The 21,159-nt window shown below is 63.3% G+C and overlaps 1 protein-coding gene across 1 annotated transcript in view; it reads right to left on the bottom strand.

The window, feature by feature from the left end:
* Positions 1-21,159, bottom strand: part of DNAH17 (dynein axonemal heavy chain 17) — a 90,140-nt gene that overhangs the window by 48,882 nt on the left and 20,099 nt on the right. The window contains exons 16-32 of the mRNA XM_044247322.1: positions 20,992-21,132; positions 19,376-19,519; positions 16,766-16,948; positions 14,035-14,289; positions 12,719-12,888; positions 11,947-12,169; positions 10,595-10,711; positions 10,415-10,501; positions 9,030-9,182; positions 7,393-7,641; positions 5,431-5,553; positions 3,788-4,135; positions 3,604-3,695; positions 3,179-3,305; positions 2,008-2,160; positions 715-840; positions 507-614 (exon numbers count right to left, since the gene is read on the bottom strand). Coding sequence (XP_044103257.1) covers positions 507-614; positions 715-840; positions 2,008-2,160; positions 3,179-3,305; positions 3,604-3,695; positions 3,788-4,135; positions 5,431-5,553; positions 7,393-7,641; positions 9,030-9,182; positions 10,415-10,501; positions 10,595-10,711; positions 11,947-12,169; positions 12,719-12,888; positions 14,035-14,289; positions 16,766-16,948; positions 19,376-19,519; positions 20,992-21,132 — 2,799 coding nt within the window. The remainder of the gene's footprint in view (positions 1-506; positions 615-714; positions 841-2,007; positions 2,161-3,178; positions 3,306-3,603; positions 3,696-3,787; positions 4,136-5,430; positions 5,554-7,392; positions 7,642-9,029; positions 9,183-10,414; positions 10,502-10,594; positions 10,712-11,946; positions 12,170-12,718; positions 12,889-14,034; positions 14,290-16,765; positions 16,949-19,375; positions 19,520-20,991; positions 21,133-21,159) is intronic.

Below are 21,159 nucleotides of genomic sequence, written 5' to 3'. Positions count from 1 at the left end.
GCGACAAAGGCCCCTGGGCTGGGACACTGCGTGTGGCCTGCCCATCGTGCTCGCCCCGGCCCCCGTGGGTCCCCTGGGGGCTCACGGCTGGGGAGGGAAGGCCACCGTCCTCTTAGTGACAAAAATGAAGCATAGAAAAAGCTCTCGATGTCCCCCAGCTGGGGGGTGGGAGTGAGCCGCGTTGGGATGCCACGGAGCCCCTGAGAAGGACGTCGCGGTGGCAAGTCCAGCACCGCGGGGAGATGGTGGGTACTAGGTACAAACGGGGCTTCTAGAGCTGCGCAGACAGTCTCTACGGTATTGCCATATAAGCCCAGGATATGTCACCAATTGAGGACTTGCTGATTTCCAGACCAAAAAGAAAAGAAAACAGTGAATTTCCAATTGTGTATTTCCATTTTCTACCCTTGGGCAGAACCACTGCTGGGGGGAGCGGGGCGCGGAGGGCCAAGGTTTGGCCGCTTTTGACCGGCCGGCAGCGAGGGCGGGGCTTCGACCGACCGCACCTGCTTCTTGTTGTAATCCTTGATGGCGTTCTCGTAGCCTTCCTCCAGCCGCGCGAAGGCCAGGCCCACCTCGGTGGTCCACCAGATCTGCGTGCACGTGAGCGCGATCTGCAAGTGGACGGTGAGTGACACCCCCGGTCCGGCGGCCCCCGCCCGCGCGGAGGCCAACGCCCGCGGCCGCGCCCCCACCCGAGCCCCTCCCCAGGACCTGGGCCGGGTAATCGAAGATCCACTGCTCTCTCGGCTTTTCCTCGTAGGTCACCACGGCCTCGGGGATCTCGTGCCGCAGAGTGGCACACATGCGGTCCAGAACCCGGTTCAGCCACACTTCCACCTGGGGACGGGGGACACGCTGACCGGGCAGGCCCTGCGGGCTGTGGCTTCCAAACACTTGCTTTGTCATTCAGAAAGGAACGGGGCCGTTCGCCACAACTGTCACCCCAGGGGTGAGCAGGGAGCAGCGAAAGCCGCCCACTTAACAGATGCGGGTGGGAAGCCCGGGGGCACCCGTCCCCTGTAGGACGGGTTGCACTGGCCGCTCACGTGCACACGCTATTGCTAGGTGGACCAGGGAGGGGATCCAGAGAAAATTCTAGAAGGCAGGCTATGTCCGCGCCCCTGCGGCGCTGCTGATGTTGGGAGACACGACGTCTGTCCTCACAAGTCCCTGGTGGGCTCTAGCTGCTCCTCGGGGGCCTGGTCTCAGGGGCCAAGACGGTCACATAGGACAAGACTATTTTATTTGCAGACAAGCCTTCTTTGTATTTTAAACTACAAACCCTCCACCGGCCTCCACCCGTCGGAGGCAAGACCCGCACAGGGTCGTCGGCTTCATGTGCCTCCTCGGCTGTCCACACGGTGGCGCGGCTGAGTCCGCAAGGAGCCGAGCGCGGGGAGTGGGTCCGAGCCCGCGGCGAGGGCGGGGTCTCGCCGGGCCCCCCACAAGCCTGTCTGGGCAGAGCACACCCGCCAGAGCTCCGGGCCCGCGTTTCTGAAGCTGCAGTTTTCTTGTTTCTTGCGTGAGATTTTCTTCTTCTGCCCCCAGGCTGATTTCTCTCCAAATTACCTTTCACTCGGGAAAATGTCGCGTCCATATGGTGGCCGAGTTGGGCGGCGAGATACGGGGACGTGGGGCGTCGGCCGGAGGGGGCCGCCTCGCGGGCGGCTGGGACGGGATCGGACCCTGCCCCCCTCCACCACCCCGCGGTGGGGAGACCTGCTCCGGCGCGCCAAAGCCCTGAAGCCGATGGTTCTGCTCCGGGGTCAGAACGCGGCGGCTCAGGCGTGCGGGGCCTCAGGGAGGACAGCTCGCCGGCGTCCACACACCTCTCCCCTCCCCGCCGCCCTCTGTTTTTTCTCGAGATGCTCCCCAGACTGCGCAGGTCGGGCGGTGCTGGAGACTGTCCACGGAAGCTGCCGGAGCGCTTGTCCGGGCGAGGGACAGTCCCCGGCTGGATGGCCCCGCGGCCGCTCCGTCCTGACGTGCGGGGCCGGCCCTCACCTGCCCCGAGAGGTCACACTCTTGGTCGAAGTCCACGTACTCGTCCTCCTTGCTGAACATGCCCAGGCCGAATTTGAGAGGCTTCTCGTCGGAGTCGAGGCGGAACTTGAGCTTACACAGGCTGTCGAAGAGCTTGGCCAGGTGGCGGCTCACCTGCGGGGGTCGGGGCGCAGACACGGGGTCACGGAGCCCAGGGCCTCGGAGGGGCGCAGGCGCAGCCGGGGGTCGGGGCGCAGACACGGGGTCACGGAGCCCAGGGCCTCGGAGGGGCGCAGGCGCAGCCGGGGGTCGGGGCGCAGACACGGGGTCACGGAGCCCAGGGCCTCGGAGGGGCGCAGGCGCAGCCGGGGGTCGGGGCGCAGACACGGGGTCACGGAGCCCAGGGCCTCGGAGGGGCGCAGGCGCAGCCGGGGGTCGGGGCGCAGACACGGGGTCACGGAGCCCAGGGCCTCGGAGGGGCGCAGGCGCAGCCGGGGGTCGGGGCGCAGACACGGGGTCACGGAGCCCAGGGCCTCGGAGGGGTGCAGGCGCAGCCGGGTTCTCCTTGGGGCGTTTTAAGGCCTTTTCTGTTTTGGAATGCCCCCCCCCCCCCCCCCCCCCCGGCGCCCCGCGTCTGCTCGGTGTTAACGAGACGCGCTTAGCCAACCAAGGGCCTCGCCCAGCAGCTCTGAGGGGCGACTCAGAGACCAGCCGCGGGATCCAGGCTTCAGGGACCAAGGTCTGTTCCTGGAGGTGACAGGACGCTTTTCCTTGACAAGCCTGTCCCCAGGCCCTGGGCCCATTTCCTTGGGCCACCCCGGGCCTCCCTTCTGGCGCATCCTGCAATTTTAGGATTCAAATAAAAGATTGGGGTTTCCCTTCACCTAGTTAGTTAAGGCCCCTCCTCTCTTTTCACAGGAGCCTCGAGGAAACATCTTCCTGGCTCCTGGGGGCCTGGATCTGTTGGGATGAGCCAGTGGCCACCTACTGAGCCGGCAGGTCTCCCAGAAACACCATCTCGCCAAGCCCCTGGCGTCTCACCCACTTTCCAGACGAGGAACATGAGGCAAGGGGCTCTCTGTCCCGGCCAGGCCCCCGGCGGTTTCGGGCGGGGGTGACTTCGTGGAGGTGGTCCAGGGACCTCCGTGCGCCCAGGGTCCCCAGTCGTGGGGGTGAGCACGGGGCCGCCTACCTCCACGGGGTCGTTTCCGTTGGAGAGGATGTCCAGGAGGTCGGCTGAGGAGACAAAGTAGAACCTCGGGAAAGCCAGTCTTTTCGTCTCTAAGTATTCTGCCAGGGCCTTTTCGCACACAGCCAAGCTGGGAGGAGGGAGGCCACGGGGCTGTGGAGGGCTTCTGAGGCCCAGCCCGTCCGCGCCGCACGACCGCCCTGGCGACGCCTGGTCTGTTCGCAGTCCTGGTCAGACTCAGACCCTGGAACCCCACCCGCCGTGTGGGCGTCCCTCTGAGACTGGGGACACGCCGTGTGGCCGGCGTGGCAACGAGGCCGGGGGCACCAGCTCCCAGGGAGGAGTTGGCCCTGTCCTGGCGGCGGGGGCTGCTGCCTCGGGTCCCTGCCGCCGGGACGCCCCTCCCCCGCCCAGGCGCGGGGACCTACTTCTTCTTCAGATTCTCCAGTTTGTCGTGGAGCCCGGGCTTGTTGGTGGCCTCGATCACGTTGGGCGTTTTCACGGCCTCCTCCATCAGGGCCTGGCGGAGATGGTGCCCCGGGGCGTGAGCGGCGCGGGCTCTCCGGGGTCGCCATTTCTGACCGCGCGCCCGGAGGCGAGGGCCGGGCTCACCTTGAACTCCACGTCGATGTCGTCGAAGCGCCTGGAGTCCTCCGGCAGCTGCGCGCGGATGTCCTCGGAGCCGATGAAGATGCTCTCCAGGTGGCTCCAGGTCCGCTGCACCTCGAACCAGATGGAGAGGACCGCGTCCGCCGTGGACAGCTTCTGCTGCCAGCTCGTCACCTCCTTCAGGAAGTGCGACAGGTACTTGGAGGTCATCAGGTTCTGCAGCTGCACCTGGTTGTCTTCCAAGGTCTCCACCAGCACCTCGTCCGACTTGAGCATCAGGGTGCCAGTGCGGGGGTGCGGCTCGTGCTCGAACTCCATGCTGGACCACGTGGCGTCCAGGGCTTTCAGCACCTTTCGGGGGACACGGGAGACACGTCACTCGGGGGCTGGCCAGAGGGGCCGAGAAGGACCCAGGGGGAAGCCCTGCTTCTGGAAATCCGGAACCTTCCTACCGACATCATTGACCGTCGCCAAAAGGGAGCAACGACGCAAACGTCCGTCCGCAGACGAACGGGTGTGGGGGGGACAGAGCGTCAGAACGCCGCGGCCCTAAGGAGCAACGAGGGTCTGCCTCGGGCTCCCGCACGGCTGGACCCTGACGCCATCACGCCAAGTCGACGAGGCCGGCCAGGCGAGGCCCAGTCCTGCGTGATTCCATCCTCGTGACATGTCCAGAACAGGCGAGTCCATGGGGACAGGAAGCGGGTCAGTGGGGGCGGGACGAGGATGTGCGGGAAGACGGGGGTTCCCGGAGGGAGCGGCTTTCTTTCCGAGTTGGTGAAAACATTCTAACATTCGATAATTCTACCTCGTGACGGTCGCCCACTTCCGTGACTACGCTAAAAGCCACTGAAAAGCCACTGAACTGTGCACGTTAAGTGGGTGAACAGTACGGCAGGCCAGTGATAGCTCAGTAAAGCTGTTTTCTTAAAAAAAAAGGGAGATGGATGCCTGAATGGCTCTCTGGGTGAAGCTTCTGCCTTTGGCTTGGGTCATGATCCCAGGGTCCTGGGATGGAACCCCGCATCGGGCTCCCTGCTCAGCGGGAAGAGCCGGCTTCTCTCTCTCCCTCTGCCCTTTCCTCCCGCTCATGCTCTCTCTCTCTCTGACAACTAAACAATTAAAATCTTAAAAAACAAGCAAACGGGAAGAAAGCCCAAGTGAGAAGGCTCACACACAGCAGGTGAGGAGGGAGATGCGCGTCGCAGAAGGAGCCCCCCGTCGAGCGTCCCCGTGTCCGTGTCTGGGGACTGTGCCAGCTGGTGGCTCGTCACCCACCAGCTGGTGGCTCGTCACCCACCCCGATGGCCAGGCCTCCCGCCTTCCCTCCTCCAGCCTCTTCTCCAAAGTCGCGAGCAAGGCTGCTGCACAAGAGGAGAGCGCCCAGGCCGTTGTTCCGTGCGCGTACTAGTGCACGCAGGGCGCGGAGCTAGACCCAAGGGATCCCGTCTCCAGGGATACATCCTGGAAATTTTTTTTACAAGATTTCCATCGTGGGCTGGTGACGGGAGAGCCCACCAGACTTTGTGTCTGAGTCCAGCGACCCAGAGACCCCACGAGAAGCGAGATGTTCGTAGGCGCCGGGCCGTCCCGTCCCGACGTGGTCCTGCACAGCACGCGTTCTGCCGTCGACAAAAGAAAAATACCTTCTCCATCCCCGACTCCTTCACAGCCTTGTCCACGATGTTCCGAACCTCATCCTCGTACTTGTGGAGGTCTAGCTGCAGCAAATCCGCCAGCGTGGTCTCGTCTGACATTTCAAATTTCACCTGGGGGAGAGAGAGGCACGTTCCGGCTAAGGTCATCTGTCCCGGACAGACGTCATTGTCCCTCGTGGAGACGCAGGTCGGTGAGTAATCCGGGTAAGAGGGAGGGTTGGAAGCTCTGCGGCACCGTTTCCTGGCTCTGTGACTTGGGGGAGCTTCTGCTCCAAGACTCGCCGTTCCTCCCCGTAACATTGTGTATTGGCCGAGCCCCCTGTAGCATTTTGAAGTGTTTCTCCCAAGTTCCTGTCTGCCCAGACCTCAGAATATGATCTTATTTGGGAATAGGGTCTTGGCTGATGCTAGGAATCCTCAGAGGAGATCGTCCTGGATTATCCATGTAGGACCTAAGTGACAGCCGTCCTTAGAGGAGAGAGGACGGGGGATTCGGAAGGCGGAAGGAAGCCACGAAGCCACGTGGTGGTGGGCACCGAGATTGGATGGGCGCAGCCACAAGCCAAGGGGTGCCCGGGGCCTCCGCCAGCTGGAGACGGGGAAGGACTGTCCCCAGGAGCCTTCAGAGGGAGGCGCCCTGCCCACACCTCGACGGCGGACTTGCCGCCCCAGAGCCGTGAAGGATTACACGTCCGTGGTCTGAAGCCCCCTGCGTGTGGCTCTTTGCTGCGGTAGCCCCAGGACGCCGGCGCCCCTGCCCAGGGATGGATGCTACCGACCTCTGTTAACAGCAGGCACGGCCGAGTCTCGGGCGCTGTTGCCCCGGTAAAGCAGCAGGTGCCGGCACAGTGCCTCCCAGCCCTCACGCCCCCCTTCCAGGTCCCGTCCTCCGGCCTCGCTGTCACACCATTTCCGAGCACCGGTCCTGAGCCCCCGTGGAGACTGGCTTAACTAACCGGGAGAACACAGTGTCTCCCCGTCACGTCCGGGAGGACATCTGTCTGCCCGGGGTCTGCGAGGTCCTTGGCTGGGACGTTTTAGCTGTTTGTTGACCACCAGCCGGGGGTCTCTCCCGGGCCGCCTGGACAGGGCAAAGCTGTGGTCTGTGTTCGAGCCCTCCCGACAGCCCAGCCCTCCCGCCTGTGCCGTGTAGCTCCCCCGAGCCTCCAGCCACACTCCACAGGCTCCCACAGCCTTTTCTGTTCTTCCCTCCCCTGGAGGCGTCGCCTCCTCTAGACGCGCTTCCCTGAGAGCAGAGGCTCCCTTCCTGCCCCGGTATCGGCCTCTGTGGGGCCGCTCTGCCGAGCAGGCCTTCAGGACAGCTTGGCTCCGTTTGCTGACGGTGGGGACTGTCTGCCTCCCGGGGTTGCCGATGCCGGTAACCACACCCTCCAACTGGGGGGGGGCCACAGGAACATCTGGGCACTAGGGCTCTGTGCTCCTGGGGTACATGGGGGAAGCCAAAATTCCTGACCCCTGTGGACAGTCCACCTACACCCAAAGTGGCTGCATAATTAGCGAGGTCCAGTGCAAAACGAAAATGACGGGGCCCTTCATTAAAAATCGTTAGGAATCAGGGCGCCAGGAGGGCTCCGTCGGTGAAGCGTCTGCCTTCGGCTCAGGTCATGATCTCGGGGTTCTGGGATCGAGCCCCGCATCAGGCTCCCTGCTCAGTGGGGAGTCTGCTTCCCCTCTCTCTGCCTGGTGTCCCCCTGCTCTCTCTCTCTCTCTCTGTCATTCTCTTGCACGCAAATAAATATATAAAATCTTAAAGAAAATTGTTAAGGCTGTCCAGATGGCCGCCGCAGAACCCTCCAGCCAGCATGGGTGCCCTCGGAGCGCCACGCCCGGCGGGACCGGCCCCGGCCCCAGCCCTGCGCAAGCCCAGCTCCGTCCGCGGGGGGCGCGCCCGTCCCGCAGTGAGGGCGGCCGCCCGCCAGGGGGCAGTACCTGGGTGGCCTGCATGAGCTGCTGCCAGTGGCGGTCGCGGATGGCGGGGTTCTGCAGCTCGCTGACAGCGCGCAGGGACGTGATCATGTTCTTGACGGTGTTGTCCAGCCCCACGAAGGCGTCCCAGCTCCTCATCTCCTTGTCCAGAGACCGCACGTCCTTGGCAAACTTCTTACAGTCTATGTCCATCTGCTCCACGTTGATGTCTTTCCACTTGGTGGTCTTCCAGCTGTCGATGCTGGTGTTGACCTGCGGGGGGGGGGGCGGTCAGCGAGGGCTGGGGACGCAGGGCGTGGGGGTCTGCCGGCCGAGGGTGGGACGGCGGACGGACGCCAGCAGGGAGAGCCCGCGTGCAAAGACGCGGCTCTAAAGTCCGCAGCCGGACTCTCCTTCAGCAGAACCCTGGGGACGGGCCACCGCTGCTCACCAGCCCCCCGGCCCCTGCTCCTTGGTGGGGCCCTGTGACCTGCCCTGACCAGGGAAATGTGACAGCAATGCCTGGCCCTCTGGGGCAGAGCGCGCTGAATTCCCAGGGCTCGACACGGAGCTCTGGGGCCCTTGGCCGCCACGGACACGCACGCAGCTACACAGCCCGGAACGAGGGCCCCCGAGGGCTGAATGGAGCCCGTGTGTGGCCTTTGCAGGGAAGAGAGACGTACTTCCGAATGACAGAGAGGTCCTCTTGGGGCTGTGAGCTCAGTGACCTAGCTTAACTCTGACGCTTGACCGTGTACTAGAAGCTGGGGGACACAGAGTCTCCCCGGGGAAGGACCCCACCCGCAGGGGAGACAGAAGGCCGTGAGGCCTGTGGTCTTCAGTTCGGTGTGGGCTGGAGACGGCTGTGGAGCCAGGCTGGACGGGATGAGTTTGTCGGCGCAGGGGCTTGGGGCCCCGGGGGCCCGGGCTGGACGGCCTGCTTGTGGCAAAAAGACGAGGGGCCCCGGCGGTTTACAGGACGCCTGCCTGGAGATGCTAAGACATGGAACCTTAATCCCCCACAGGCACTGAGTCACTGGACAGCTCTTTTACGTTTCAGCTTCTTCCGTATCCTGTTATCCTAAGAGTGTCCTGGGCAGCCTGTCTTGAAAGGTTTTCCTTTGCCTGTTCTGGCTGTAAATGCCTCCTGCTGGCCCCCGGGAGACGTGGGCGCCCTTCTCCAGTCCGTGCGGACTGCTGCATTCCCCGGGGACGGGCCGTCCCCACCCCCGCCCTCCCCGGCTTTACCGACTCTGTCCCAGAATATCCCTCCTGCACCTGTCCTGTGCGGGGGGGGGGGGGGGGGGGGGAGGGGGGAGCCCCGGACGAGGCCGGGAGGGCGGTGCTCCCCGGAGCCGCTCACGGAGAAGGTCTGGTTCTGCGGAAAGTCAGAAGGGCTGCTCTCCGGGGAGAGGAGGATTTGACGGAGACTTGCAGTTCGGTGGAGAGAATAAGAGGGAAGAGCTAACATCTTTCTGGAAACGGGGCAGCGGGAGGGAGAGGCCGGGAAGCGCACAGGTGCTCCTGCGTTACTCTCCTTTCCCAGAGCGGGTGCCGTCAGGGCCGCCCCCACATCCCAGTGCCTCCCCTCGCCGCCCACCCCCGCCCTGGGTCCCCGCGGCGTTGCCCTCCCCCGTGCAGGGACCTGCCATTGCCCTCACCATGACGATCATGTCCCAGAGCTCCTTCAGCAGGCGGACCTCCTTGTGACAAGCTTTGAGCTGCTTGTAGTCTGGGACAGGGACCTCGAACAGGCTCCCCGACTTGCACAGGGCCTCCATGGTGCTCTCCATGGACGCGATGCTCTTTTGTTGCTGGGGGCGGGCGAGGGAGGGGTAAGCGGCGCTGCTCACGCTCGGCGCCGGCCTCCCTCTTGCCCTCTGATGCATCCCGGGGGGACCTTTTCTGCGTCCTTGCCGGTCGCCGGCCGTGTACTGTGTTCCGACCCCACACACCAACCGGGGGTGGGGGGGAGCGGTGCACCTGGCCGGCGAGAGCTGCGCCCACCCCCTCCCGCCTTCCAACGCCCCGTGATTCTGGCTGCCTGGCCAGGGCCCCAGCACGGGGAGCTCAGGCGGGAGAAGTGACTTTAAGGCGCGAACGCCCGCTTTCCCCCAGAGAGGCTCAGGACGGCTCTGTTCTCACGCCGTGTTTTACCCTAGTGAACGTGAGGGAGGTAATGCTTGACGGCTTGGAAAACGAGGACACGCTAGATAAGACGAGGGACGCAAGGGTCACACCAAACCAGGTGAGGGAGGGTTGGGGGTCGAGTGTGCAAATGCGCGTGTGAGTGCACGCGCATACAGATGTGAAGGAGGGCTCCCCGTGTGTGCGGTGGCTCCAAGAGGCCTTTTGCACACACGGGCCCGATTCCTAAACAAGGTCACACTGGATCTCTGCGGACCCCAGCCCCGGCCCTGGGGGCTCCGGGAGGGACCGTGTGCCTCCCTGCCCGGCTCGTGGATCGGGACGTGAGCACATGACCCTGACGAATGGGGATATCTCCGGGAATGGCGGCCTTGAAGCTGTGCGAGAAGAGCGGAGGCTGGGGGAGGGCACGTGCAGGGGACCCTTCAGGGCATACTCACTCCCTCCCCAATCCGCGCCCTCCGCCCAGAGGACTGCCAGGCCCAGCGCTATGCCTCTTGCACATTGGATGCTGGTTGTGGACTTAACATCGGGAGCAGAAGGGGACGTGGTGAGGCTCGGCCGTGGGTGGCACACGGTGGCCAGGAGGGAGGGAGGGCGGGGGGAAGACAGCAGCCACAAGAGGTGGGTTCCAGGCCGGGTGACAGGGAGCCACTAGGTGAGAAGGAGCCGGGGACGAAGGAGGTACAGGGGGGCTGAGCGCCTGGGCTGCACTGCGGGGCTCGGGGATGTTCCCGCGGCTTGGAGCAGCAGCCCCATCAGGGAGGCCACACGGGCCGGACGCCGGCTGTGCATGGACACCTGTGAGCACGTGGCCCCGAGGCCAGGCCCCCCGCAGTGGGACATGGGTGCTCGAGGAGAGAGGCTGGGAGGGCGCCGGGGCCCTTGACCCACGAACCTTATTCAGGGACTTGTAGGGGTCAGGGTCGGTGAAGCTGAACGGGGCTTCTCGCCGGAACTTCTCTCGGAACTCCTGCTGCTTGCGCTGCGGGAGAAACGCCCGTGTGACCATCCCCGGTGACCGTCCCCGGAGGCAGCCCGGCCTCACAGAGGGCGTCCCGGCCCCGGGTGTCTCTACCTCGAACTGCTGGCACTTTCGCCTCAGGATGTTGACCTCGTTGGCCTGCAGGGGCGCCACGTTCTGCTTCACCTGGACGGCCAGCTTCTTGGTGTTTGTCCACTGCTCTGGCAGCTCCTGCGCACACGAGGGCCGGGGCCCCTTCCGTTCCTGCTCTCCTAAACGCCCTCCACCGTGAGATCGCCTGCACCCCCGGGGACTTGCCGATGAGGCTTAGAGAGTCCCGTGCGCCTCCCTCTGCTGGCGCCCCCGAGGCCGCACCTTCGGCAGGTGCAACGGCCAGTCCGTCCCCCGCTTCGAGAACTTTGCCAGAACAGCTTTAACCATCTGAGGGGTTTTGGCACTTTCAAAGTCCCCCACACTTGCACAAACATTGGACTTCGGATCACAAAATATTTTGAAGAGCATCCCAGCCCACAAAATCTTCGCCCACAAGGAAAAGAGACGGGTTTCCCTTGCCTGTGCGAAGAGCTAACATTCCGTGGGCGGCGGTACAGCTCAAAGCCTGTTTCACACCAGTCGCCCCCAGGCCTGGCCGCACGCGCTGCACATCCGGCCCCACTGGACTGTGGACAGGGTGGCAGGGGCGGCCCTGGCCCCGTAGCAGGAACCCGGGCAGTGCCCCCCGGCTCCCGCACCCCTGCCCTGCACTTCTGCCATCCCCTCTGCCACGGGGTTTCGGCACGGATCCAGAGCAGGACAGGGAGTGCAGAAAGGGATGGGGGGACCCTCCAGGGGAGGGCTGGGCAATGGCTTCAGGACCCTTCCCCTCGTCCTTCCTGCTCCAGCCCAGCTGGCACACAAAACTGCTCTGACCATTTCCAAATTAGCTGCAAAGTGCAGTCCCGGGCAGCCTGGAGCCCTCCTCCTCCCACTGTGCCTTGGCCGGCCCCGTGCCACACGGGCCTTCCGGGTCAGGGAGCTCCCGCCACAGCCGGCCCTCCCTCGGCCTCACAGCCGTGTCCCTAACCTCCACAGGGCCTCCGCGGACCCTGCTGTCTGTCCCCTGGGCCCTGCATCCAGGGCTGACCTGTCCTTGGGGGCAGGGGTGGGATAGGAAGTCATTTTTAATTCAACAATCAACGAGGAACCCCCGGGCCCACCCTGGAGACCACACCATCCCTTCCTCTGCGCGGAGCCCTCTCCTGCCTCCACATTCCGAATTCCTGAACCCAGAGGAGGGGGTCCATCCTGCTGGCCCCACGTGAGGGGCTTTGTCCCCAGTCACAACAGCCTGTGCTCCAGTTGCAAGGCCCCAGCACGGGGCTGCTCCCCCCAGCTTCCCTGCGCTGGTTCCACCCCGCCCCCTCTCCCCCCCCAGCCCCGCACGACGCCCCCCCCGGCCCGTCCACCTGCAGCTTCACGTGTGTCTCCTCCGGGATCTCCTCCCCGTAGGACCTGAGCAGCTCAATGGTTTGCTTCAGGGGCTCAAACATGGTGTCGGTGGCCGCCTGCCTCTCCTTGACCTTCATCAGGTGACCCATCACCTCCACGAGACCGTCATAGTCCCCCTCCTTGAGGCTCTTGGTCAAGCCCGTCCTGACGACTTTCATGAAGGTTTCCAGGTCAGCCAGGCTGTGCAACGAGAGGCCTCCGTGAGGGGCGCCACCCTCTATGGGGCGGCAGGTGAGGCCTATCGGGGGGTGGGGGGGGTCAGCAGCGGGGGCCTCCCGGTCACGCAGTGCGGGCCCCGCTGAGTGAGGGGGGCTCCTGTCCACCTCAGGACACCCGCTCTTGACCTCTACCTCTGCGCCCCCGGCTCTGCTCCAACGGGCCTCGCAGACGGAGCTCAGCCTGCCTGCACGGCCTCCTGGACCCCCAGGGCCCCGACCGTCACCATGATGGCACAGTCACCGGTCCCCCGGCCACCCGACACAGAGGCGCTCCGTGAGTCGGGCCCCACGAAGCCCAGGGCGCCCACACACCGCCGGGCGGCGCCTGCCCACCGGGTCCACCCCGGACGGCCGGACGGCAGCGGGGGGAGGGGGGCTGCCGGCTCGACGCTGGCCTTCCCCCGACGCCTGCCCGGCAGGAGCGCCCCCTCTGCCCCCAGCACCACGAAGGCGTCTGTCCGGCTGTCCCCGGGCGCGGTCAGGGTGGGGACGCGGCAGGACGGGCGCCCACCTGCTGATGACGTGGCCGGTCAGGTGCTGCTTGAACATGAGGCCCCAGCGCCGGATGGTGTTCAGCAGGGCCTGCTTGAAGGGGCGGCAGTCACACTGCAGCCAACCGCTGAACACCCTGGTGTTCTCGCGCCTGGACACCTCCTCGTACAGCTTCTCGTAGGAGTCGATCTGGGGAAGGCGGCCGCGGCTCACCCTCGGGTCACCCAGGGAGGCGGGCGGCCCTTCCCGCGGGTCACTTCTCCTCCTCCTCCTTCTCCCAGCCTCCCCCCGGGTCCCCCACAGCCCCCGGGCCCGTCGGAAGGGAACGGCCTCGGGCGAGGCCAGCCGGGTTTCTGAAGAACAAGCCGGGAGCTCGGGGGTGAATGTGGTCACGGAACCACAGCCCTCGCCGCGCCACTATGCGCTCTTGGGGCTCTCGGGCCCCCAGCGACCCCCACCCGCCCATCTCCCCTGCGGGCGCGTCCCTACTGCTCACGGGCGTCTCTCTGCCCCCCGTGCCTGGGGAAGAGCGGAGGTGCGCGTAGTCACTGTGGTTCTGTTCTGTCTCTCCTGGGAGGGAAAGACCCTGAGGGCACTGCCCCCTCCCAGGGCTGACGGCCCCGAGAGCTGACCACTCCCCAGGGAGCCCATCTTGCCTATACGAACAACCCAGAGCCCACACCCCACCCGCTGGGGCCAATAGTCCCCTGTCCTAATCACCCCCGGGCCAGGGACCAGACGACACCCCGCTCCGGGGTACAGCCAGGAGTCCACCGGCCGGACTCCCACGCACCCATCCCAAGCCCGTTCTTTCCCGTGAAAACCGCAACACAGGCTGCGGATCCGCCTTCCCCTCTGTCCCTCTGCCTCAGGCGGACCCTGGTGCTTCCCCCGTGGCCCTGCGGGGCGGGGTGTGCCCCTCCTTCTGGAACCTGAGAGTCACAGACTTTTCCATGTCAGTCACCTGCTCCGTTGGGAGACACCAAACCAGAATAATAATAAAACCCACATTTAAAAAACCGTTCACCTGGGGTGCCTGGGGGGGCTCCGTCAGTGACACGTCTGCCTTCGGCTCAGGTCATGATCCCGGGGTCCTGGGATGGAGCCCCACGTCGGGCTCCCTGCTCAGTGGGGAGCCTGCTTCCCCCCTCTCCCCTATGCTCATGCCCTCTCTTCCCCTCCCTCCCTCTCTCTCTCAAATAAATAGATAACATCTTTAAAATAAGTCTTAAAAAAATAAAAACCTTTCACCCAAGGTTTGACGCAAGCCCAGTGAGCAGCGCTGCCCCCTGGGGAGGGGGCGGGAATCGCAGGGGTGAGGCCGCGGGCGCACACCTGCTGCTGGAACTGGGTGAGGCTGGGTGGCATCTTGGAGAGGGTCTCCTCCGCCTGGGTGTCCAAGTCCTCCGGGGTGACTGCGCGCCCGTAGATCAGGAAGTTCTTCATGAACTCCTGGGGGTCGTCCGTCCAGAGGTAGGCGTACCTCTCGAAGGAGTCCTGGTACTCCTCGGCCTCCTTCATGGCGCCGATGACCAGGTTGGACATCTCCTCCCTCATCTCTATGAGGTCCGTCATGTCTTCCAGGTCTGCCTGCAAGGGGGCAGGAGGGCAGCAGACCGGTGTGCATTTGGCCGGAGGTCACGGCTTTGATGGGATCTCTCGGCCCGGAAGGGCGTCTTTCTGTCCGTGGAGGTGATGCTAACCTCCCGAGATGGAAAACAGAGCCATTTGCCAACAGGGCCATGTCCTCCTGAGAGACTAGTGAAAGGTACTCTTGTCCAGCAGACCCCAGGACGGCTCGCACGCCCCGATTCATTCACGCAAGAGTAACGTGGCACCTGCTGTGTGTGCCACACGAGGGGGGGGCGCTGGGCACCTGGGGGTGTGGTCCCCGCATGGGGTCAGACACCGCTCAGAGAATTACAGACTCTGAGCCTTGCTTTAATGTGCAGCGGGAGGACATCAGGGAATGTTCCCCGAGGAAGTGACCATTGTTTCGAGAACCGGTGGATGGCTAGGCCAAGAGCAAGAGTGGCGGCCAAGCACATGCAAAGGCCCTGTGCTGGGAGGAAGCAGATGTCTGAGGAGCTAAAGGAAGTCGCGCATGGATGGCTAGAGCGGGGAACTGGGGGGCCTGTTAGGGACAGAATCTTTTGAGTTTCGAGCAACAGAAAACCTAACCCAAGTTGGTTTAAGCAACGAGACAACTCATTGACTCATGGAGCGGCAGACTCTTGAGGTGGGGCGGCGTGTATTAATTGTGGTTTTTATTTTCTGTATCTCAAGATGCCTTGACATCTCAAAAACTCTCGCTGGCTGGGAGACGCTGCCCTATCTGGGGACTAGCCAATGCTGAGAGACCAAGACTCAGAAGGGAGCATACCCTTCGTACGCAAACCGACCAGCCCCGAGTCCAGAACTACACCCCCCACCTGCTTTGTCCAACACTCCTCCTACCCTGCGCAGCCCAGGGTCAGTACCCGCCCACTGCAGGTGACCCCCGGAGCCCAGAGCCACTAACTCACGCCAACTGGCTCAGCAGTTTCCCCCAGCTGCCTTGCTTTTTCCTGCAGAAACCTCTGGAAAGGCTCTGGCCCAGGCCTGCCCCTCACTCCCACCTCGGCACGGGCTGTGACCGCGCAGCCCTGCGCCGCTGGCCAGGCCTCTCGTTTCTGTGGGAACCCTGAACAGCATTAACTTTTCTCTCCATGGCGCTGACCTCTCCCTACGGCCACTCTGCCACCTCTGCAAAGTACGATTCCAGGGGCACAAGTGGGGCCCGCGCACGGGGAACGCAGACTGGGCGGCTGCACCATCGGCAGGACCCCTGCCTTGCGCTGTCCTGCTCCTCGTGAGTCTTCATGAGCAGGTGGGTCCCCCCCAGAGCCCCACAGCGGGGAGCAGGAGCTCCACACGGGCGTCCCCCGCCAGACTCCGGAGCACACTGGGTCCCACGTCCACACCTGAGCTGACCTCCGGTGCATACTCTATTCTGGACCCTGGAGCGCTTGGCCCGGGCACCTCCGCTTTGCCTGACGCCGTCGGCCTGGAGACCCTGCCCGCCCTTTCAGACTCGACGTGCCCTCCGCGGCTCTGGGCCGCTGTCCTTGCTCTGCGAGCTGTTTCCTCCGGACCCCCGCCTCCCCGCGCGCACACACGCCCACACACACGCCCACACACACACAAGCGCACAGGTACCTTCTTCCCTGACACTACGGCGCGTCTTGGAAATGTTCACTGCAAGTAATTCACGCCTCTTGTTATCAAAAACGTCAAGCAACGCGGACGTACTCGACATGAAAGCCTCTTTGCCTCCCCGGGTCTGCCCCCTTCTCCCTCCTTACTTTCACGCTATTTCCAGAACTGAGCACCCTAACAGTTTGGAGCGTATCCAGAGGAAGACACATCGTTGTCTTGCTCAACGAGTGCAATCAGATCCTAAACGCTGCCCCGCAACTCGCTGAGCAGCGACCGGCCGCCGGCACCTTCCCGGCCCCGCAGGTGCCGGTGGCTCACGCAGGGGCCTTTGTCCGGACGGACCAGCTTCTGTTGAAGCAGCTCCCCCGTTTGGCGGCACGTAGGCTTTTCCAGTTTTCATCTGACTCACACACAAACACTGCCCCGACGCACACACCCCCTCAGACCTCCCCTCGGGGAAGCGAAATTTCCCGTGGCTTTGGTGTCCAGACAGTGTCCAGACTGTGTCCAGACAGACCTGCTTTCCTTAAAGGGGTTTAATGCGTTGCCGGAACCCAGACGCACACGGTCGTCAAAACGCCTGCGTGCAGAGGGGCCCACGGCGCTGGACTTGCAGAAGCGAGGGAGACACCAGGACACGGGGGTGCAAACCGGCCGACCGAGGAGAAGCCACTCCAGGAAGGAGGACGGGATTTTCAGAGTGGGGAGGGAAGCAGTTCGTCCCCCTGGGGACCCGAGAGACACCTCCGGGCTGCTTCCCACACTCAGAGCCATGGGGGTTCAAACTGTGAGTGACGGGACACCCCAGGGTGAGGCAGGCAGCGGGACGGGGGAGGCCACTGCCTGGGACTTGTGGGCCCAGACTGACCTTGTAGCTCATTTGGCCCTTGGCCAGCCTGGGGATGAGCTTGGCCGTGTTGTAGATGTCGTTGACCAGGCTCTCGATCAGCGTCAGGAGGCTGTTGTCTGTGCCCATCTCCAGGGATGGATGAAAGACCAGCCCGACCTCATCCAGCTCCATGCGGACCTCGAACAGGGGTGCCATGCTCTCCTGCAACAGGCCCGCTCAGGGTCAAGGCCTTGAGCCCAGTGGAGACACTCCCAAGGTCCTAATGTTCTCTCAAGGCATCCCAGGGCCGACAGAGGCAGGCTGGGGTCACCTGGGAGAGCACGCTTTCCTGGGGCTCCTCGAGGGAACCAGAGGAAAACACACATATGGCCAGGGGGCCCAGCACAGGCTGGAGGGGGTCAGCGCACCCGCAGAAGTGCCGGGGAGAGCCCATGGCCTCGGTGCCAAGCTTGCGTCCGCTACTTCCCAGCCCCGTGGCCTTGGACAACACGCTTGACCTCCCAGTTTCCCCAGATACACAAAATGAGGGTGATTGTTTTATAGAGCAGAGACACCAACTGTCCCCATCTCTTGGGGTTATCGTGAGGACAAAGTAAGTCATAACGTCGGAGGCGAGGGAGAGGTGGCCGGCTCCCTTCCAGGCACCGGGGGCGGGGGGGTCACGGCTGTGCAGGACGGGCCTTGCCGTGCTCCAGAAGGCACAAGGCTCACATCCGTGGTTCTGGGGAGTCCCGGTGTGAGTGTCCTCGCTGCATAACTAATTGACAGTGAAAGAATTCTGCCGCGAAAGATAAACTAACCGGTCGACGGCTGGGTTTCGGGTCTCCATGGGCCAAGTACTAGGAGGCACCGGCGTTTCTATCATGTGACAGGAACCCCCGCGAGCCGCAGAGTGGTCGACAGCGGATCCCAACCAGGTGTATCTCGGGCTGAGCGAAGCCACCACGGAGAGCCCCGGGAGCGTGAAACACGACGGGGTGCGGCCAGGTCGCACGCTAGACCGTCCCAGAAACTGAGAACGCGGCAGTCACGGTGCCGCAAAGCTCAGCGACCAAAGCAGGACGGCGTCGTCTCCCGCTGTTTCCTGCGGGACGCCGGGCCCCCGTCGACCTCCGTGACACGACATGCCAGGGAGGAGCGCAGGTCCCGCTCGGCGCCCGTCTGCGCCCCAGGGTTTGGGAAACGGACGCCTCTCTTCGTGAAGGAGGGCACTCATTATTATTAGTCATTTTTTTCCCACGTTTCATTGTGATCTTTTTAGTGTCTCTCTTTTATTTTTTATTTCCGTGGCAAAATTGGGTCGCCACCCGTTGGTCGAGCTCCTAAAAGACTCTGGATCTGGCCGGGGGCAGGCCGGCTCGCGCAGTGCTCCAGAAAGGACAAAGCCCAGGAGGATGCTATCCGTAAAGCCGGTGGGCACCGCAGCCCGCTGTGTTCCCGGAGGCCCCTCGCGAGGCTGTGAGGCGGAGGGGCCGGCCTCGCTGGTCAGGCGACCTCAGGGGGGTTAGCCCAACACACCAGGGATTCCGGGAGTACAGGTCAAGGACCACAGGCGGCCATGAGACCCACTCCACGGCTGCTAATTTTCCGAACACAGTCCCAGGCGGGCCCATGGGCGGTTGACTCGAGAACCCACTGGTCTTCTCTCTGACCAAGGGACGGTGTTTGCGGGTGTCCAGGTGAACTGCTAACTGGTGCAAAAAGTCAGCTGTCACGAACTCGGATGACCAGGCTGTACAGCCTCCCCCCGGGGGTCTGCTCCTGCTGCCTGCCCTCTTGCAAATAGGGGCACTCCCTGGGATTTGGGGAGAAGGACCTTCTGTCCTGATGGTTTTGACTGTGACTTGTGGACCCTTTGCACCGTTGTGGGTTGCTGGGGGAGCCTTGTGGCTGGTAGTGACGGTGCCTTTCACCAACAGGATTTGGGGTCTGTGTCCGGTCTGGCCTGCGAGACACACGTGCTGGGCTCCAGCGTGACTCGCCCAGCCTCCGCGGTCAGCACAAGGGCGTCGCGCTGTCCCACCACCCTTCCTGTGCCTACGCCTGGTACGGGGACCTTGATCTCTTGCTGGCGGAATTCAAAATCATTTGGGAATTATTGTACTGAAAAATACAGGAGAGGGAGAGGGCTCAGCCCCGTGGAAGATGCCGGAGGACGCCAGGATGAAATTAGCAGCACAGCCTTTGTGCCGACCTGTTTTGCACTTTCTCGGACCCCACGGACCCTGCGGGCCCTGCGGAGGGTTGGGCAGGTGAGCAGCTGATGTCGATGACCGGGGCGTGCCCCCTGCCCAGCCCACTTGAGTCGGGGACAGTGGCGGCTGCTTCCCCTCACCCGGCGACCAGGCAGGACCGTTTGGGTATTCTGTAGCCGACCGATGCTGCGGCCGGTGGAAGGTGACCAGAGGGTCCGAGCGCTGGGGACTAGAGAGGGTCCTGGGTACGGGACGTTCCGTTTTAAAACCAGAGCACGTAGTCTACCCTCTGCAGGCTCCAGTGTCTGTTTGTTTGTAACGAGCCTGGACATTCGTCAGGAAGCAGCCAACCACAGAACCCAAGATAGACCTTACATGGGTAACGACTTATTTATAGCCACAAATCCATGCGTGAATTGTGTTTATGACTCACATCCATGGCCATGTTGTCTATGAAGTAATTCAGAGATTTGCGGATGAAATTCTCAAACTCGTCCAGGACCATGGTGTCCACATAGTTGATGTAGTCCTTCCAGGACTGGCCCGCCGTCTCTGCTCTGAACAGTTCAGCATTTTCCTGCAAACAGGACCACACAGTTGGCTGCCGGGGCACGGGTTCGCCCGCTCTCTCTTTAACCAACCTGCTCGGCGACTCTCTGGGCTGCCCTTGTCCCTGCCCACCTGCTTCAGACACACGGCTGCTCTTTTGCTTCTCGAACGCGCCAGGCATATTCAAAGATGAATATGGCCCCGTCTGTCCCCTTAGGCAGACACAGGCTTAAATGACTTCAGTGGAAGGTGGAAAGAAAGGGTTCAAGTGACGGTCATGTGCAGAGGAAGCTCTGGCAAATATGACAACGAAGCCTTGTCTTGGCGGCTTGCTGGCCTCTGCTTCTCTAGGCTCCTGTTCCCCACCCCGCCTCCTCTCCTGTCCTCGCGCTGGACTGCTGGGCCGCGAACCTGTCCCTTACCCCAGCCGAACTTATCTCGCCCAGGCCCTATTTCCGGCACCCCCGAGAGAGTTAACAGAATTAATTGGTTAATTCTTCCAAGTCTTATGTTTGTCGTTTAACGTTTTCATTTGACGGGACCTGCTGGCACCGTGCCAAAGGGGGAAGGAAGAGGATCTGAAAACGAGACAAAATATTTTTTGGTCCAATCACGTCACTCTGCTGGAGCAGTCACCTGCCTGGCAAAGGCTGGACCCTGTGAACAGCGACAGACCCCCTCCCCAGCAGGACCCGGGGGCTCTCTGGGGTGACGGTCATCATCGAAATCCTTATCCATGATTTGCACCCGGGCACGGGGAAGCCCCCAGAAAACTGCCCTGGAAATATCTGGAGCTCAAGGGAGAACTTTCTCCTTCTCGGGCCGACCAGAGCCCCGCCTGGCACATCGCCTCAGAGATGAGCTAACGCGCGAGCCGGACAACAACGGCTGCCAAGTGAGGACGGCGCGCGACCCCCGCTGACAGACACCCAGGCCCACGGCTTCCGGGGCGCCCGGCGAGCGTCCGGCTCCCTCGGCTCATGCCAGCGGGGACAGACGCCCACGGCTGTCGAGGCTATTGCAGGAAAGGGACGACCTATGCTCTCGGCAGCACCGGACACGGGGGCCATCGCACCGTCCTGGTCTACACCGCACACGCGCGTTTCACGTTCCTCATGCATTTACCTGCTCTGCTCCCTGCCCACACTCCCGAGGGGGAGCCGTGAAGGACAGTGGGGATGCACCCAGCGCCCGCCCTCACCCCGTGCAGCTCAGGGAAACGAGATGTGTTGACCTTGCGCAAAGATGTCACTTGTCTATGCCGATTTTGTGCGGGGAGGGGGGGGTGCTGACCCCTTAGCGCAGAGGAGCGCAGACCCATCGCACGAGGAAGCTGGCTAACGGGCGTCCATTTAGGGCAGTTGCTGCTTGAAAGTGAGACTCCCGGATTAGAGACAGGGGGCGTCCGTGACCCTAAAGTCATTTTTAGGGCGTTTCTGGCTCTCCCTCTTCTACTCGACGTGGGCGGCCTCTTGAGGCCCCTTCTGGGCGAGTCCTTACCGCGACCATGGCTTGGATCTTCAGGCCGGCCTCCTTGATCATCGCGTAGCGCTTGTTGAGGCTGACCACCCTTCCGTCCAAGTCCAGCAGGGCCTCCTTCTTGTTGTCCTTTCTCTCAAACAGCGGGTTGGCCGACCAGTCCTGCAGGGGAAAGGTGGGCGTGACGAA

The sequence above is a fragment of the Neovison vison genome, chromosome 5 (assembly GCF_020171115.1).
Source record: "Neovison vison isolate M4711 chromosome 5, ASM_NN_V1, whole genome shotgun sequence".
Classification (NCBI taxonomy): Eukaryota; Metazoa; Chordata; class Mammalia; order Carnivora; family Mustelidae; genus Neogale; species Neogale vison.
The sequence above is the reverse complement of the archived record's forward strand: the minus strand, read 5'-3'. Positions and strand labels throughout refer to the sequence as shown.